Source organism: Centroberyx gerrardi, chromosome 17 (genome assembly GCF_048128805.1).
Source record: "Centroberyx gerrardi isolate f3 chromosome 17, fCenGer3.hap1.cur.20231027, whole genome shotgun sequence".
In the NCBI taxonomy this organism is placed as follows: domain Eukaryota; kingdom Metazoa; phylum Chordata; class Actinopteri; order Beryciformes; family Berycidae; genus Centroberyx; species Centroberyx gerrardi.
This window is the reverse complement of record NC_136013.1, coordinates 18,557,319-18,576,771: the sequence shown is the minus strand read 5'-3', so window position 1 is coordinate 18,576,771 and position 19,453 is coordinate 18,557,319. Positions and strand designations below refer to the sequence as shown.

The 19,453-nt window shown below is 42.7% G+C and overlaps 1 protein-coding gene across 2 annotated transcripts in view; it reads right to left on the bottom strand.

Moving 5' to 3' along the window:
- Positions 1–19,453, bottom strand: part of LOC139910005 (palmitoyltransferase ZDHHC14-like) — a 57,188-nt gene that overhangs the window by 7,139 nt on the left and 30,596 nt on the right. For both annotated transcript variants that reach the window (XM_071897189.2, XM_071897190.2), the window contains exons 4-9: positions 14,356–14,508; positions 6,966–7,103; positions 5,779–5,827; positions 3,812–3,914; positions 2,953–3,062; positions 673–778 (exon numbers count right to left, since the gene is read on the bottom strand). In XM_071897189.2, the coding sequence (XP_071753290.1) occupies positions 673–778; positions 2,953–3,062; positions 3,812–3,914; positions 5,779–5,827; positions 6,966–7,103; positions 14,356–14,508 (659 nt within the window). The remainder of the gene's footprint in view (positions 1–672; positions 779–2,952; positions 3,063–3,811; positions 3,915–5,778; positions 5,828–6,965; positions 7,104–14,355; positions 14,509–19,453) is intronic.

Below are 19,453 nucleotides of genomic sequence, written 5' to 3'. Positions count from 1 at the left end.
AGCTGGAGCTAAAGGCAACCTATATTTTCCCTTTTATAAGGTTATCAACCCAATAGTTGTCTCTAAACCCCCTTTCACATGTGTTAACTTTTCCAGCAGTGCTAATGGTTTCCCCAGTTCACACTATTAGCTACTGTCTGTCAAATTTCTGTGTAGAATGCATTCACACATGACATGACGGTGCCAGATAGGTGAGGCGAGGCAGGATGTTGCATTTAAGGTACGTGATGGAAGACGCCACTTTTTTTTAGAAAAATGGCAAATGAGGAGCTCCTGTGTTTCTTCTGCTATTATTAACGTGCATATTAATCTTGTCCTCATCTTGGAGTCTGTCCAATTTCCAGACATTTTTGAAAGCAAAAATAAAATTTGCCGACTTCGCTGGCTGTCAACTCTCTTTCAACTCTCCTGCTCCAAACTAATGTTTGCCGTGAACAAGTTGCAGAATGAAATACGCCACTCCAGAGTCTCTAGTGATTGGTTCACCTGCTCTACGTGAAAGCATATTACATAAGACTGTCACTTGAGGGGGGAAATTACTGGATCAACTTTTCCGGAACATCGACTCTGGCTCCTGTTCGCACATGACCACGACAAGGAAAATTTGTGGGTCAAGCTGCATGTGGGAAAGGGGCATAAGAGAAAAGACAACGAGTCAGGTGAGTGTCTTACCATGTGGCTCTGTTGGGATTGGGTGGCGCCGTACATAGTGATGCCATTGGTTGGCGGTGCCAGTTGAGGTGCGTCTGATTGGACGAAGCCCCGTCTATCAATGAGACTAGACAGAGAGAAACAAAGAGAGAAGAAAGGCGTTGTTTGGGGATATTCATTCACAAACATCAGATAGCAAAGATTATTACCTGCAGTAGTGAAGTCTAACAAAAATTTTTTAAGTGATTCCTTTGGAGCACTGCAAGGCCTTTAAGTGGAGATTTACAAATGAAATAGTCATGCACTTTGACTGACTGTGATAGCAGGCTAATAACAATACCCAGTTTAAGTCAATGATAAGGGAGGGATTAGCAGAGTACAAATTACCTTGTGTGTCAATGACACCAAACACCACACTGCTAAAACAGATAGTCGATAGTGTGTGTGTGTGTGTGTGTGTGCTGTATCTTATGTGTGTAAGATACAGTGTGTACACATGCATTCTTCCACTTGCTCTCACACACACACACACACACACACACACACACACACAGAACCACAACATAGTAATCAATCACTGAGGTCGTGCAGTGGAGTGAATCATTATTTCTGTCCCATCATTAATGCTGCAGGACTCTGATACGGCTGGTTAGGCAACAACCTGCTGAGCTTAACACTTTGTATGCATACGTGTGTGTGTTCGTGTGTGTGTGTGTGGCCGACTGTGTGTGATAGCAGCCATTCATCACCTAGATAAAGGCTGATCTGAAACAAAGCAGTCTCCACCACACACACGCAGAGGCAGTGAAGGTGTTTAGCAGTGTGAGTGGGGTAATCAGTAACCGAGAGCCTGTTGACAGTGTGCTCCAGTGGGACAGAGCTGGAATCGGGTGGAAAACGGGTCACAACAAGCACAGAGAGAAACTCCAGGAACCTACAGCACTGGCTTGTATTGCTGGTAATGAATACTGGAACTTCTGCAAATGTGGTTAGCGGGAAATGAGCGTTTTCTGCACAAAAACATGTAGGCTGACGCATTAGGGATCGTGGTGAGTCAAGGTCTCAGCAGGGAATGAATTGCAAGAAGTTTCTGTCTGAGTGTGTGTGTGTGTGTGTGTGTATGAGAGACGACGTTGTTTGCATAGTCCTAGGCTGAGGTGAAACATTCCTTCCTCATTGGTGGACCCAGCTGTGGAAAGCCTGTGGCCGGCCACACACGCACACACGCACACACACACACACACACACACACACAAGCACATACACACCCACATATGCCCAGATGGCAGCCACCTGCGCGTTGAGGACTTTCCTCTGCCACCCACTGGAGTAATTACTGGTGAGTAATGTTTCTGTGATGGCCAGAGCGCAGTACAGCCAAACACACTGACAGACTGCTGCTAAAAGCCTCCATTGCTGCTCTTCTTGAGTGTGCATCGTCTATGCGTGTATTTAAATTGAGAAGAGACTGTGGGTGTGTGCTGAATTGGAGACTGTGTGTGTGTTTATGTGTCTCAATCCTTCTCCATGTATTTCACCATTAAGCAAGTGTCAAAGCTGCCAGTTAAAGGCTGTGCGTTCTGTGACGTCTCGACAGCGTCAGTGTGAGTGTTGTCTTGTCAAAGTGGGTAGAGTGGCCGGTAAAGATAAGAGGAGATAGTGGGTATCTAGGTCCAGTGGGTAACCACTGAGACACCATCAAGTACATGACGGAAGACATGTAGGGCATTTATAGTGTGAAAGAAAGAGACGTTTTAAGTCGACGGACTCACAAACTACCATTTCATGGATGAGCAATTCAGAATTGTTGGGAAGAGGCACAGCCGGAGGGAATGTGTAACACTGCCATTTACAGTCACATGGACATGAGAATGCAACTGCGACAGTTGGCCTGTATTTTCTCTGGATTCACATGAACAGCAGGAGTGTGAAATCTAATATATCTACCAAAACTTTGATCTTGGATTCGGTTAAAATGGGCTTGAAATCCTTTCCGCTCTTGCAGTATCTTAGTAGCTATGTATAGAGAAAAGGCTGCAGGCAGGCTTATTTCAAAGCAGCTCCCCACATCAAAAGGAGTCTTGGCTAACAGTTCTAATTTAGCCCTTGGACAAAACAGGAAATTACAATGGGGAAAACAGGTGCTGTGGCCTATTACACTGAAGATGAAAAATTATTGGATGAGTTTTCTCATTAGGAGAATGACAGTGAATGATATTGGCTCATATGTCATCATCTGGGCATTTGGGAACGCGTGAATCCATAAACAAATACACTCATACACTTTCACACCTTCCATACCTCGGTGGCAGAGGTCCACACAGCGCTGCACAGCAGTTGGTCAATATATTGCCATGGCTGTAGGGGTTATAGTTGTCCTTCCCTCTTTTAGAAGACCAGGAACCTTTTATCTGGAGAAGACCACACATTAACGTCATCAGCCACAGTTATAACAGAGATGGATAACTACTTCAAGCATTAGACTGGGAGACAAAAACAGAATATTGTGTTTGTGCCAGAGATTATTACGGTTTGCACACTGTGCCTAATCCATTGCCCAAAACATCTGTGGCCCGTACTGGGATCGATCCCGCGACCTTGGCGTTATTAGCACCACGCTCCGACCAACTGAGCTAACCGCCCTGTTGAAATCTGACCCTCCTCAGTCTCACTGAGGTGACGGGAGTGTGCTGCCAGAGCTATAATGAACATGCCATGAGAGAACAGCAGCATGAATTGGGAAGAGCGAAGGAGGGAAAGGAAGAGAGTAGAATTTATCTCTACATTTCAGGCTCAATTTTTCTGAAGTTAGGAGTTTCTCCAGTATTCCTGCCTATATACCTACAGAAGTACAGAGTGAAGTTTTGGCTCTCCTGTCCCCACTTAAGTCAGTCTTGCGAGCCTGGAATTACGATCTGAGGCATAGGAAGCAGACACACTACTGAGGCCGTGTGTGTGTGTGTGTGTGTGAGGGGGAGGTGTAGCACACATGTAGATTACAAAGGACAACTTAAACAACTTAGGGCAAATCCTGTCAAGTGATTTATGCATTACTAAGGCCAATCCAATTGGTCTGTGTGAGACAAATCACTATGTAGTATATACATTTCTATACTTCTATCTGACATTTGTCTATATATGTATGTGTGTCCATACTCACATCTTCATTGGTGGTCTGGTTGGAGCTGATCAGGTAGGTATGGAAGCCTGAGAGGCCCACTATGGACCAGACAGAGAAGAAACACACCACCACCTCCAGCACAGTGACCACAAGTCAAGGAACATTTGGCTTCCATCCACTTTCTATTTCATCGACCTTTTCATTCAGCAAAGCAGGCAATAACATGAGGGCGCGCATACACATACACACACATACACAAACCCATACAGAGCAGGAGTGGACAGAGAATGAATGACGCTCTACCAACAGCTAGCATATTGACCTATAGCCTGAGGGCTGCCCTCCTCTTGCCAATACCTCCTTGTTACCAGTTCATGTGGCTGGGACTGCAGAATACTGAACACAATGCTGCTCATCTCTGCTCCACATAAGCTGCAGAGAACATGGATACGGATACTGTACAAGATGCATCCACCCACCAATAGTAATCCTATGATCAATTTTAACAACTATACAAATATCACAGCAAAAATTTAACTATATAGGAATATTATAATCATAACATAGTATATAAAATAAAGCCATCAATAAGAATATGGTCACTATAAACTCACTATTGAGTATCACAGACACACTATGTCCCTGCAGGAATATTAAAGGGATACTGTAGTGATCCTTTGTTAGGGCAGCATAACATTACAGACAACATACAAAGATAAGCATGTAAGAGACGGGCTAAGAGAGTCCTGTCTCCTCATGAAGTCCATTCATCGGTCTGCAGAACAGCATTTGGAGAATTAAAACATGACCTCACTCTCCGCTTTTCTCTCTCTTAACCTACCTCTTCTTTTTCTCTCTTCACAATCTCTCCCTCCTTAGCAAGGACAAAACATGTCATCATTCACCTACTACAAACGACTGCTGCGATGCTATCGACTCTAATTCTCCTTTATTAAGGCTCTGTAGGACACTGGCGCCGTTATCAGCTTGGCTCGGCACTTATTTCTATACCAGAGTAATGGTTATCTTGCTCAGCCATAGAGAGAGAGAGAGAAAGAGAAGGAAAGAAAAGAGAGACATTGCCCTGTGCTCTCAATTTGATTTGTGACTCAGAGAAATAGTCTGTCGGGGAGGTGACATTAAAACTGCGATGTAGGTTGACTGCTTCCTACCTCAATTGCCTGGTTTTATAGCTAAAAGCTGAGGTTAAATGGCATGGCACCGAACATTACTGAAATGTCAAAATAAAAGGTTTTGACTGACGTAGACTTGGCACATTCCAAGTGATTTTCATTGATGTTGTGTTGAGACAATAAGCTGATTTATAGTTTATTTGTAACAGCTGTAGCTTAAGGCGTCTTGCACACACTTGGCATCTATCACACAGATGCAATCACACACGCATATCAAATCCCACTCACACTCATCACTGCTGAAGAGGGAGGGGGCAAGTCAGAATGAGATGAAATCAAAGAAAGATTGAATCAATGGACAGAGACAGAGAGGGGAGCTGCCTTGCGTGCTGTGTAAGCCTGATAGAACAGGACTAATCAGGCACAAAGCAGTCATGCAAGTACTGTAATTCTGCAGAAAATGGCCAGAGCAATGGATGGAAAAGCTTTGAAAAAGCGTGTCATCCGAATGAATTCTGACCCATGAGCCCTTGCCGTGCAGGTTAGTCTGTCAACACTTGTCTGTGTCAAGTATAGAGTAACACTGTGACTGTTTCTCTGTGCAGGCTGTGGACAGTGGATCAGTGAAGCAGGCAGAATGTTAGGGAATGGATCGTGACGACACAAAGAATTAAGTGGTAAGAGAACTAAGCAGGAAAACAGGAATTTATGTTAGAAAGTAATGGCAGTACTGGGTCCAAAAGCAATGCCATCCCTGAATCGTATTAAAGGGAGGTTGTGGGACACAAAAACCAAGGACAAACACACAAGCAATCACACAATCACATTTACACAAACATACAAGGCAAAAGACAGACATCAGTGAAAGGATATCTGGCAGGACTATCTTTGAGTGCGCTGAGGAACCCATTTCGATGGGAGCCTGTGGACAGAGAAAAAGCAGAGTTTCCATTAGTCCACTGTATATTTGTTTGTAATGGCGTACACACCAACTCACACAATTGTGCATACCACCATTCAACAATACCCCTCAAATGCAGAAGCTTGTACCAGATATTGGGCATCACACACACACTGGAGCTATTACCTGCTCAGGACTCTTTCTTGGTTCATGTCTAAGTGGGCCCTGTCAGCAAGATGAACCGAGCTAGACAGTGTGCCCACTTTAATTGCCATTCCAATTTCACTACCACCTGTGATGAGGAGGAGGACAGAGCCAGGGAGAGAGAGACAGTTCAATCCAATAGGTTTGTGCAGGCCAGCTCAACACGGCCGGGGGATACATACTGATCTCTGTGGCTCCAATCATCCAGACTGATGAGGAGTTATTCTGCCTTTTTCTTACAGCTGCACAAAATGCAGCAGACTGGCAACAGATAGTGGAGATAGCCATGTTCATTTTGAATCAGTGTTACACTGGAAAAATTATACAGAGAGACAAAAAAGGTGAGATTACAGCACCAAAAGTAAGCACTGGTGAACTGAAACCCCCTTTGATTGATGGCATTGGTTCATGGCAGGAGGTTTATCACCATGGCATGCTCTCAACATGAAGAGCTAAGTAAGTCGCTCTGATGCTCTGACTTGTTCTGCCCTGTAGACAGAACAAACTTTAAATCAAAGAATCCAAGTTGCTGTGATGCCCCATCTTCAAATCAAACTGCACTCAAGACTCTCACAAAAACAATGCTGCATAGTTAAAAACAAAGAAAGAAAGAAGAAAAGGCTCAAAAGAGAGGACTACCAATCAGTGCTAGAATTTTCTAGCAGCTAATTTGAGCTTTGAGCACATCTTTCTTCCCCCGGTGCAGTGTTCAGCCGCCCACTGTCATTTGCAAGCACACACACATATAGAAGCACACATACAAACACACACACACAGTGGTGAGGTGAGCCCAACAGTCCACTGCCTGCTCCCAGCAGGAAAAATGGTAACAAGCCAGAATGCTGCAGCTTTTCACAACGCCCACTTACAACCTGCTGGCTGGAAACACACAAAGAGCACTGCCAGGAGTGTGTGTGTGTGTGCCATGCCTGCCCCCCCCCCCCAAACTACTTACGTAAAATGACGTGTGTGATGACGAAGGCAAAGATGAAGATGGTGAGGAAGGAGAGGGACAGGATGAACATGTAGAAGAAACGGTAGTTCCTCCTTCCCACGCAGTTCCCCACCCAGGGACAGTGGTGGTCAAAACGCTCTGCAGAGAGAGAGAGAGAGAGAGAGAGAGAGAGAGCAAGAGAGAGAGAGAGAGAGCGAGAGAGAGAGAGATATATCAACTGCTATATTCTGAATACAGAGAGTAGTGGAGCTTTGAGTACTAAAGATACAAATGGAGGTAGCCATGTAGAAATCAATAACAGATAGCACTCACTTTTAACAGGGGAAACACAAATGGTTGCCACCTAAGATGACAGCAGATTAGGTGTGGTCTGTCTTATTTTCCACCCTCTGCACATAGGCACGCACGCGCATGCACACACACACACACACACTAGCCGAGTCTAGAGCTGTGATTACAATAGAATCCATTATCAACCCACTTTAGATATGAAATTACAGGAAAAGGGAATGGTTCCTCTGAGTCTTGGTATAATAAGCTACTTTTTCAGAAAGTGCAAACTGCCTACTTATATAAACTAGCTATTAGAGTTACTGGCTGCCCTAGATGTGTACGGCTACAAAAACTCCCATTGTCACAGTGGGACTGTGTGAAGTTGAGAGGGTGAAAGAGGCACTTCGCTAGGTCAACAGATAACCCGCCTCCAGTGAGACCTCAATTTGAGGATGTTTTAGGACGTTTCAGGAATTGTAAATGAAGACCAGACAGAGGCGATAAAGGCTGTGGTGCATTTCTTTAAAGTAAAAGTGTTGCCCAGCCTGCCGTGCGCCTTCCAGAGAAGTCATGCAGCTGAGAATGTCTGGGGCTTTCCAATGTGTAAACACTGACACAAGCCCGTCAGCCACCTTGGCGAAGAGAGTCCAACTTTGTGGAACAGAACAAAGAGTTACTGTACAGTACAGAGGAACCTCATTCATCAGAACCTCTGTGGAGCAGAGGCTGTTTAAACGCACAGTATGTAATTTCTGCCGCTAGGGGTCTCTCAATCAAAACAATAACAAAAGATGTAGTTTGATGACGTCGTGAAGTAGCGTGGGATCATGGGAGTTTTTTTTACGGGGACAGCTTCGGCGACAGAATGAGCAGCAAACGGGAATGAATAATCGTGATGCATCACGAGTGAGCAATAAAAACAATAGAATGAAAAAAACAAGAGTGGCTAGCTAGCTAGTTCGCCGACTTCCTTCCTCACTCTCTGACGTATCATCTGGTGTTTCCCGTGTTTCCCCGGAAGTTAGGGGGTAAAGGGGATATGACGCCATTGACAGGCGACCAAATGAAACGCACCGACCTTGAATAAAATTACGGATTTCTCTGGGTTTGAACATTGTTGGAAACATTTGGGATAATGTAAGTACACAACTCAACAAAATATATAACATAGGTCTAGTCGTTTTTAGATATTTTAATGCGGAAATGTTACGTATTTTTATTTTTTTTTAACACTTAGATTTTATTAGGTCTTTTTGACAAAAACAACATCACAGTACAACAACATCGTTGCCAGGCATCATGGTATCCACAACATCCAGATAACAGACAATATATATTATGGATTATGAACAGGGGGTTTATACAGCACTACATAATTTATATATAAGTTTCCTTGATTGGTAGAGCATACAGCAGAAGGAAGGCAAGTGACATTTTAAACAGTGAGGATGAGGGGGGGAAAAGCCACCAACTACATTCCTTATTCCAACAAATATATTATCCATTTTGTCCATCTTGTGCAGTATAAGTCATTTCTCAGTCTCAGTAGGAAAGTCAAGTCTTTTCATCTCATGAATCTCTTTGATGATTTCAAGCCAATTATCTACTGTAGGTGGATCGGCCTGTAACCATTTACGAGTGATTGCTTTTTTTGCTGCTACAGTCAATATTTTCAGGAGGTATCTGTCATTTCCTGTTATTCCTTCTGGTAGATCGCCCAAATAAAGTGACACGCACGTCAATGGAATCTGCCGCCCAAGAATATGCTGCATGATTCTCCAAATACTTTCCCAAAATAGTTGTTCCCTTTGGGCAGCTCCAAAAGATGTGGTGGTGATTTGCCCCATCATCCCCACAATTTCTCCAACATGTATGGTCTATCGATGGTAGATATGTTTTCATTTTAGGAGTAATGAAAAAACTAACGAGGTTCTTCCAACAGAATTCACACCAATACATAGAACAAGAAGTAGAAAAAATAGTTTCACACATGTTCTCCCATTGTTGACTGGTTATTTTATCATTTCATTCTTTCTCCCATCTCTCCTTGATATAGTTTGTGGTAGTTCCCCTACCCTTTGCAATTCCCTGGTAAAGTTTTGAAACTACTGATTTAGAACTACCAGTGTATGCCTGTACTGTTAATTGTATTATTTCATTAGGTTCTGTAATTGCCTCATTTTTCCCAATTTCTTTTAAGAAATATTGGCGTAACTGTAAATATCTGAAAAAAATCATGCTTTTCCAAATTGCATTTTTCCTCTTAGTGTCTGAAAGCTTTGTAATGTGTTCTCCATTATATTACAGTAAGCAGTAATACCTTTATTCACCCAGTACTCCATACAAGAAGAATCCATACAATTTGGTGTAAATTCTATATCATGTGCAACCCATCTAAGTTTTTTTAACTGGGCCCACAAATTGAATTGCTTTATAACATCAAACCAGGTGTGTAAGGTAAATGAGATAAAGGGGCTCAAGTGGTCTTGATAAGTTATCACTAATTTGTGATCCCCAATCATTGCTCGTACTGGGATACCCTTGCATTCCCTCTCCATCTCCTTCCATTTTGCCTCATATACACTGTCCCACCAAACAACTATAGTTTTTAATTGGGCAGAATGGTAATAATCCCTAAGATTAGGGAGAGACATACCTCCTCCCTCCTTTCTGATGATCAACGTACTATATTTAATCCTTGGTTTCTTTCCATTCCAAATAAACCGTAAAATTTGCTTGTCCCATTCATGAAATTGTCTGGTTGGGACTTAACTGGTAGTGACATAAATAAACAGTCTAGGTAAAATAGATATTTTTATAGTCTCAATTCTTGCACTAAAATTCAGTAAGGGTGTTGCCCAATTACTAAGATCCTCTTTAATTTTCTTGTTTATGGTTTCATAGTTTTTTTTATATAAGTCACTAGGACAGTGTGTTAACCAAACTCCCAGGTATTTGATTGCTTTCCGAGACCAGTCAATGGGGAGTCCTTGCTTAAGTTCAGGCGATGGGTTGTAATTAAATGTTAATATTTGCGTTTTTTGTATATTGAGTTTATACCCTGAATATGTGCCAAATATGCCAAGGAGATCTAAAAGGGTAGGAAGGCAGACATCTAGATTACAGATATATAGCAAAACATCATCAGGGTACAACGCTATTTTGTGTTCCCTGTTATTGACCAGAATTCCCTGTATATTACAATCTTCTCTTATTACTTGTGCCAGAGGTTCTATGTAAAGTGCGAGAAGGGTTGCTGAAAGGGGGCATCCTTGACGAGTGGATCTTTCCAATTTTATACGGTCAGTAAGTCGTCCATTTATCTTGATTCTTGCTGTAGGGGCAGAATATAAGGTTTTAATGCTGTTAATTGACTTTTCAGCAAAGCCAAATCGCTCAAAGACCAAAAATAAATATTCCCAACTAACACAGTCAAAAGCTTTCTCAGCATCTAGACTGACTAACACAGTGAAATGTTACATATTATACCTTTAAGTGAATGAAATGTCTTGAATTCAGAAATGCTTAGAAATACTGCACTGCAACTTATTCAAAATACAAAACATGCATTTTGATGCATGCTGAAGCATTCGACTTCTTCAGGTATTTCACGTGTAATGCTTTTGAATGCAAATTAGTGACTGGTATTGTTTTCCAAGCCTCTGAGGGCCGCTCCACCATACCAATCATTTCACTGATTACTCCAAGAGTGGAGGGCCCATGGTTAGTATGGTTATTAAATCAGCACCAACTCCATAACCCTAACTGTGAGAGCTGGCTGCTAGCTGCGCACGGCGGTAGCTACTTAACTAATTAATCAGTCATTATTTGTGTAGTGAGGCGAGATGACCCGCTTCCCTCTGTGTTAATGGGAGCTTGGTTGAAAGGTGGTGGGGAAAGGCAGCTTCTAGCCAGAGAGGAGGAGCGGGGTGTAAGTAATACTGCAAGACTGACGCCTCATGTTGCACACTTACTGCTACTGAAACCAGATTAACAGCCTACAACACAGTGGGCATCAATATTGAGTGGCCTACAACAAGAGAGGAGAGGAGAGACACTTTTGATTTTCTGTTTCCCTTATACTCTAATATGCCTTTCACTGCTATATATTGCATATGGTATATTGGCATTTTTCCTTTTTTTTTTAGTTTTCTACCTTTCCATGATGCACAAATATCACACTTATGTCTCAGTAAATTCTGCTACTGTTTTGCACATCCTGTCAATACTGGAATCCATACTTTTTTGCACACTTTCATCCATACATGTCTACTTAATGTGAATGAGTGTTTGAATTGTATTTGAGTATGTTTTTATAACCCCCTTTTTCTATATTCTTATTTATAATCTATTTTTCTTTTGATGTATGCAATTACTTACTGATGCAACGACTCGATTTCCCCACAGGGATCATTAAAGTTTCATCTAATTTACTGTTCTTTAATGAAACATCTAAAAAAAAACAAAAAAAAAACAGAGGAAAAAAGGAATTAAAATCAAACTAAAATCACTCACTAACTCCCCAACTCCCTGCCCACACACACACAAACAACAATATTTACAACACCGGCATATCTCTCATGTATAATCGGCATTCAGATATAATCAGACCATCTTCTCCCGCTGTACATATTGTAGAGGAGAGAGAGAAATACACAAAGACAGAGGAGTGTGTGTGTATCATACATCTGTACTCCTATACGTTTCCCCTATCACTCCCAGGCGGATATCCCTCTTACAAAGGATTAAAGTGACTTTACCATATTCCTATCCTCCAAGCCCACCGGGGAAGCCCCATCCATTCTGATCCCCCCACATGACTGGTAACTTATTTAAAAGCTTGTTAGCCCCCCGGCATTCACAGCAGCAGAGGTAGACGGAGACGCAGAGAGGCCGAGACACAGGGGAAGCACTCATACCACTTTTTCACTGCCAATACGATTCCAATTTCCACTTCCAAGACCAGGTAACAATCCCACATGTTGCTATTACTGATCATTACAGGCTGAGACCCCATGTTGAGAGTGACTGGGCAAACATGATTGAGATAAAGTCAATTTTTCTCTTTTAGAAAGACGTAACATTCAACAAAAAGCAGAAAATGAAGTCTACGCCTTCATTTCTGCCATTGGACTTTTTTTTTTTTTTTTTTTTAACGGGGAATTTCAATTTTAGCCTCCTGTATTCTCCTGCTAATGACCTGACACCCTATACAAGTATTGGTACATCCGTAATGAGAAACTGCAGCTGAGCTGGAGTTGCATCCTGAACCCTGGACTCACTCTGATTCCAGATTTCACCGTGGGGATACACAGCCATGTTGGCTGGAAACCTGGAGCTTTTTAGAGCAAGCTGGGAAGAAAAGAGAAAACAGTTACAACTGACATTAATCACTGGAGTTTACCACTCCCACCCACCTGCAGTATGGATAGTCCAAGTATGTATCTGTTTCTCGTTCTCCACTTCCTCCCATCTGCCTGGGGCTTTGGTTGCACTTGTCATCTGAACATGATTTCTGAGATCTGATTCTAAAGTTTTCAGATTTCATTAGATCACATTTCTGTATGTCCACACTTGGCCTGAACATGTCTGCAATGCGTCCCTTGTCGCTGTAGTCATTTAAATCTGTGTCTGCATTACTTTTTCCTGGTTTCCCTCTGCTCACAATGCGAGCCTGACCACTTCCATATGTTGATTTGATGATCCACTAAAATGTGAGCAAAATCCAGTCTGTCGTCCTGCCTGCCAGTTAGTGCGTATCTGCCTCCCTCTCGATTACTACCTCTTCATCTTCTAGGTGCTCAATCAGCTCCAGTTCTGAGCAGTAAAGGGCGTTCAATCGGAGAGTTGTCCCTTGTGAATGAGCAGCAAAAAACCCTGAGGCGGTGAAGGACGACACAGGTCTCTGTCTCTCTCTTTCTCTCAGTAATCACCTGGCTGCGCGCTTCACTTTGTCTCCAGAGAGAGAGCATGTGGTTGTGAACAGTGGCAAAACTCCTTAACCATCCTGCTGCTGCTCTTTTTCCTTTTTCTTTTTGTTGTTCTCATTGCTGAACCATCTCCCTCCCCCTCTTTCCCGTGTGGATGCCAATTCATCTTAGCATAAATTCCCAGTAGATTCGCAAAGGTATGCATCACAAACTACACATTTAGTTTGGCTAGTGTTCCCAAATATAGACGCGATTGTTTGCAAAACAAGGTTAAACTTAATCCGCCAGACGCATCTGAATTGCCGGGGGGGGCGGGAGGAGGGAGACATGCCAGAGGCGAGGATTAAGATCCGTGAATTCTTATCAACACCAGTTATTTTCCTTTATGAGGTGAGAAATCCAAATCTTTCAGTTGGGCCTACATACTAGGCTTAGACCGATCAGTTTGCCAATATATTGGACCGATATTGGCCTTTTAGTAATAAATAAATTAACGGATATGAAATGGTCAAATTTAAAAATGGCCAACATAAATATTTTAAAACATTTCACGACATTTTAAACATGAATATATCATTGTCAAATTATTTGTGATACCTTGGTATGATTACTGTAAACAAATGACACCATGGTGGAGATGATTGGTAGCCTCTATCCAACATTAGTAGTGTTGTTAGTGCTAGTTTCCCTCAAAATTAAGACCACGTTCCCCACAAAGCCCATTGCTTCCTGTTGCAAAGAAGATGTTGATACTTGTCCCACCCTCCCCCTTCCTGTCATCACTTTTTTTGTTTTCGCTTTAAAGTCCCTACGTGTAGAATATTTACCTCAATATATCATTCTCTACTCACTTTTGATAGCATAGTATAATGGCTGTGGAAAATGAGACCATTGTAGTGTAAATTTGTTAATTCTGTGTGTTGCTCTCCTTTGTCTCATTCCACCATCTGCATTGTGAGAAACTCTGAGAGCTTTAGCCTTGTTTGCACTGGAAGAACAGCGGCCTCTTCCTGTTTTGTGCCGTAAAGCAATCCAGCAGGTTTGCTGCAAAATCCGACCCATGCAGCGCAGAGGCTAGAAGCTGCCAATTATCTTGCCGATTGATACTGAATATCGGCACATAATATCAGTCGGACCCTACATACATCACATTCACGCACACATCAGAGAGTTACTTTGTCACTCACCCACACAGTTGTCACAGAGGCTGCAGTGGGAGGCGCGTGGCGGCCTGAAGATTTTGCAGGTGAAGCAGTACTTGAGCTTGACTGTCTGGCCGTTGATGACTACCTCCTTGGTCCTGGGGGGAGGCCGGTAGCCTGAACTGCCATTTGCCACGTCTAGGAGAAAGGGAGGGAGACAAAAAGACAAACATATGAAACATAAGGGGCAAAGTAAAAAGAACTTCAACACCTTGTCTTTTCTGAATAACACATAGCGTTACAAATGCATTACTAAAATTATAATGTAGTTCAGCTAATATTAAAAACTGTCTGAAATTGAACATGCACTTAACACCATGCTCTTAGAACTACAATACAAAAAAGAAAATGGTGGCAATTTGAATAGAATGGCTTGGAGTCAGACGGCAGTGATGACAGGCTAAACGGTAAGGATGAGAGCGATGATAGTGATTTTCAAACCATAAAAGGTAGAGCCTGTATCCCATTATTGCTTGGCTCACTTTGAGCACTCTCACACATCGTTGTGAGTAGGAGCGGGAGTGTGTAGGAAGATTATTTTGTGCCACAGAAGCCCATAGCAGTGCTAGCTGAGAGCGGTGTGTGTGTGTGTGTGTGCGTGCATGCATGTGTGTGGGTGTGTGTGTGAGAGAAAGAGACAGAGAGAGAGAGGGAGAGAGAGAGATAACTGAGGCTCGTGTGGGTGTTTGACATTTCTAAAGGAGAGTAGAGGAAATGCAGCCAATGAGTTCTGTTCTATTGAATTCGTCTCTATTGTGATCAATGCCTGCCGAGCCCTCTCCTCTCTCCTCCGTACTCCCTCTGCTCCTCTGCCCTCTCAGCAGACTCCTCTGAGGGAGACAACAGGCGAACGTGGGAACAAGTCGGAGCAGGATTCTCATCTGCCGCCATATTAAAGCGAAAGGAGAGATCAGGTCGCTGAGGTATTCATAGCACTGTAAAATCTACGGTAACATAGGCTCCCATCAGGCCACATAAAGAGCACTCAGATCAACTTTATTTCCTTGACTGATGCACTTTTCTATGGTCCTTATTAAGCATCAGAGGAAACATGAAGTCCTTTGAAGCAGATTCTGAGGCTATAAAGCAGCCTCTGAAATAAGAAGCATTAGATCGTAACATTGGTAGGTGACACTAATCAAACACCTTGCGAACATTCAATACTTAAGCTGTTCATAAGTCCTTGCAGTTGTATGGGATTTAACAAAGAGCCTAGACTAGATCCTGTCTCACATATATAAGGCCTATTTATTGCAGACTAATATTCTAGCTTATAGACAGTTTCAGCTTTCTGTTCACACATCAACACATCACAAACCCACAAATGCAACACATAAACACCTACTGGTGCCTCTACTCTACTTACGCATCAAAAGCCCTGTTTGCACTGGTTAACATTCTTTGAAAAGGCACTTTGCAACTTTTTCAGGTAAGGATGGGCTTTTTTACTGGGTGCAGAGCTGGTCTATAGTATCCCTCTCTCAACGGGATATAGATTGAAGGGCATGAAAGCTGTCAGTTTGCCAGTATAAGTGCTCTATTTAAAGATAAGCTAAACACAGCAAACTCTATTGACAGGCTAGCCTAGACTCCCTACTCATTTCAGTACACATTCCCATAAATCAACTGTGGCCAGACTAAGTACACTCAGACCAACCCATCAGCTTTCACTTTATGTTCTCAGACACCTCCAGTAAAGAAGGGGGAGAGGGGGTGTCAAAGTAGCTTTTCTGCTGAACAAAGCCATTTGTACACTTAGCCATCCTGGCTGCAGAAGCCGTCCCTTATATCAGAGTCTAGATGCCTCAGAGAGATGGGCTAGGCCTAAGAGTTTGAAGATAGGAAGTAAGGCCAGGTGGATTGGGCAGCGATACAATCTGGTTACAAATACACAATCACACACATACTCTGTATGTTCAATGTCAGCCAAAAAGCGCTGGGCCTTGCCTGGTGGGGTATAAACGGAAACTAATTGCTATCCTGCTGTGTATGTGGAGGAGAGGCAAACTGAAGCATTTAGCTTCGCAGATGGAAATGTCTACTGGAATACGCTGATGAAGGCTAACACTGTACTGACCTCAACCTGACTGACAAGACCTAGGAATGCAGACAGGGACAAGAGCAGATTCTGTACAGTCAAGTGGTGCTTTCAAGGTCTTGCAAACTACGGATATTTACACTGTAAAAGTGTAAATACCAGCCATAATCCATGTCAGATAGGGTTGTGAAGTGTGATCTTAAATTTCTAACTTTTGGTAGATTAAGTATTTTAAATAGTACACAGTACATTCAAAAAAATGTTTTTTTTTTTCTCCTCAGATGATGACATGAGTAGTCAAAGACAGAGTAGACTGAGTAGAGGAAGAAGAGGATTGTGGGAGTTGTGGTAAAATATGCAACAATAATTCATAGTTCAAGTTAATTTTCACAATAATACAACTTATACCTTTATTAATTAGATACAAAAGGATTTTGTCAAGTGCTGTAAACTGTGATGTAATTTGATAGCACACAGGTATAGAGGTGTGAGGTGTCTGACACCTGACTGACTGACCTGAAGTTGCTTCTTGGTGGCACCGTGAGAAAAAGGAACATAAATTTGTTTGTTGTTGAACGAAGACCCCTTTCAATTGAAAAATCGCATTAGTCCATTTTGTGTTTTCAGTGATGCTTTTTCCCATTTTCTACACTATTCAGCGGTTGTATACAGTGTTGCCAACTCTCTTCCAAGGAAAGCAGCTATTGGCTGCGCAAAAAGTTTCTAGAAGTCGCCAGATGATATATGCTAATTTACATATGAATGTGTTTGCCACAGCTCCCCGCTCTTAGCGTAAGGAGGGGGCTAAGCTGTGATCATTAGACCTCTTTGGATTAGACAAGCAAGTAGCACAAACTGACATGCATCAGCACCAGCCCGGTTTGGGAGTCAACACATCAGTCCGTGGTCTGAAAAAGTAGCTAGATTTGTCGCTAGTTGATTTTGAGAAAAAGAGTAGCCACAGGTGTCTGAAAAGTCGCTAAATCTAGCAACAAAGTCACCAAGTTACCAACAGTGGCTGTGAACATCTACAATTTGCAACAGTAGAGGCTAAGCAGTTCTAGGTGAGGGTTAAGGGTATGTAACATTCACACTCCTAATGGTTTGGATTAACTACACAGCAGAGTACAGTGGCTGTTCATAAAAACCTCAAAGTGGGCAAAGGTACATGTTTATTAGACTGAAGGATTCAAATTCAAACATATAAAGGCGAACTAAAGAGTAAAGCACTTGTGTGTGTGTGTGTGTGTGTGTGTGTGTGTGTAAGCAATAGGTCACAGTTTTATCCACAAAAGGCTGAAAGGTAGCATCTTAATCACCATAGCAACTGTCTCTGTGTCACTGCAACACATGCACACACAAACTCACACACAGACACACCCCCCCCCCCCCAGTGTCTCCCTCTCCTCACTGTCACTCTGCGTGGCATCAAAGTGTCCAGTAAAGTCTCTCTGCAGAGACAGACTACAGAATACAGTCGCCCTGCAGAATTACAAGGTTTTATCTCTGTTTGAGCCCTTTTTCTAATAGTCCTAGGATTTTGATGTTTTGCATTCAAAGTCCGCAGGCCTTGTTGAGCTATAAAGACGGATTTCACTATATAGGTCTAACAGTTTTGCCACTGGGATATCAAACCTTAGATACTCAATATCTCAGTAGAGCACTCTACCCAGACAGAACCTCATAATTCCAAGCTCAGGACAAGGCGAGTTTGGGCTGAATGCCAATGTCCTGGACTTCAGACTTTGCACGTTTTGACTCTGGACTTTCAGACTTCGACTGAACTGAGAAAGGCCTTGGCCAAGAGTCGAGACGCTGGGATTTGGCCTCTGCCTGTGTGAAGGATGGGAGCCGGGAGGAAGGCATGGTCAGGTATTGAACGGGGCCATAATACGGCAGAGTAGCCACAGTACAGAGAACCACAAGCCAGCTGCTGTTTAATCCTGGGCTTCTGACTGCATAATGAAGCTTGATGAGATCCACAGGGAGACAGGAAGGGAGGGCAGAGGGAGAGACAAAGAGAGAGATTACCATTAGAAAATGATTGCTACTAGAAAGTTAATACTAGTCATCTGTTTATGCCTACAATATTGCCTCAATTGATACATCTTTGGCAGCACAAACTGGTTCCCTTTCATGCCGATAAAGAATTTCTGAATTGAAGTGAATTGAGACAGATAGAGGAGAGAGGTGAAACTAGAGTGTGCGTGTGTGTGTGTGTGTGTGTGTGTGTGTGTGTGTGTGTGTGTGTGTGTGTGTGTGTGTGTGTGAGAGAGAGAGAGAGAGAGAGAGAGAGAGATAGTGAGAGCTTCAGAGAGAGGTAAAGCTAGAGTGGGAGACAGAGCCTGATCAGCATATGAGGCCAGTCCAGGCCAGTCTAATTACTCCACAACAACTTCTGTTTTTCATCGTCTCTTCTGCTTTTTTTGTTTTTTTTTGTTTGCTCTTGTCTGGTGAAACTCAATTTGCTGTAATAATGACAGCTCTACAGTGGCAGCTCTATTCCTGTCCACCTTCTACAGCTCCATCATCTGCCCTCTTTCTTTCTTTATCACTCCATCTTTTTGATCTCCACATCACCGTAGGGCTGGGGACTAGCCAACAGTGGAGGGAGACTGAGAAGAGAGGATAGAAGAGAAAGTTATTTCCGCTGGGGGCATTGTAAAAAGAAGGAAATTATCCTTTACAGCCAATAAAAATAGAATGGCAGCTTGTGGGAGAAGCATGTTTGTCTCACTAATGTATTTAGGTGGTGGAGGGTGTGTGTGAGTGTGACACTGTGGGTGTGGTGACATAACTGTCCTGGATGTTGGGGCTTCTTTAGGCAAATGCTAGATGAAGAACAATGCTTTGTTTCAGCAGGGAAACCAAAGATCCAGTTTCATACACAACCCCGGGCACACACCCTATGTATTTTCACACATGGTTGCATGTCTTTCAGCACGTGACAGAAAAAAAAAAGTGATTTTGTTAATTCTTTCTTGTGCCATCTGTTGGGTCAAATGTGCATTATTATCTGTGTTTCACTGTTGTGCCAAATGAGTT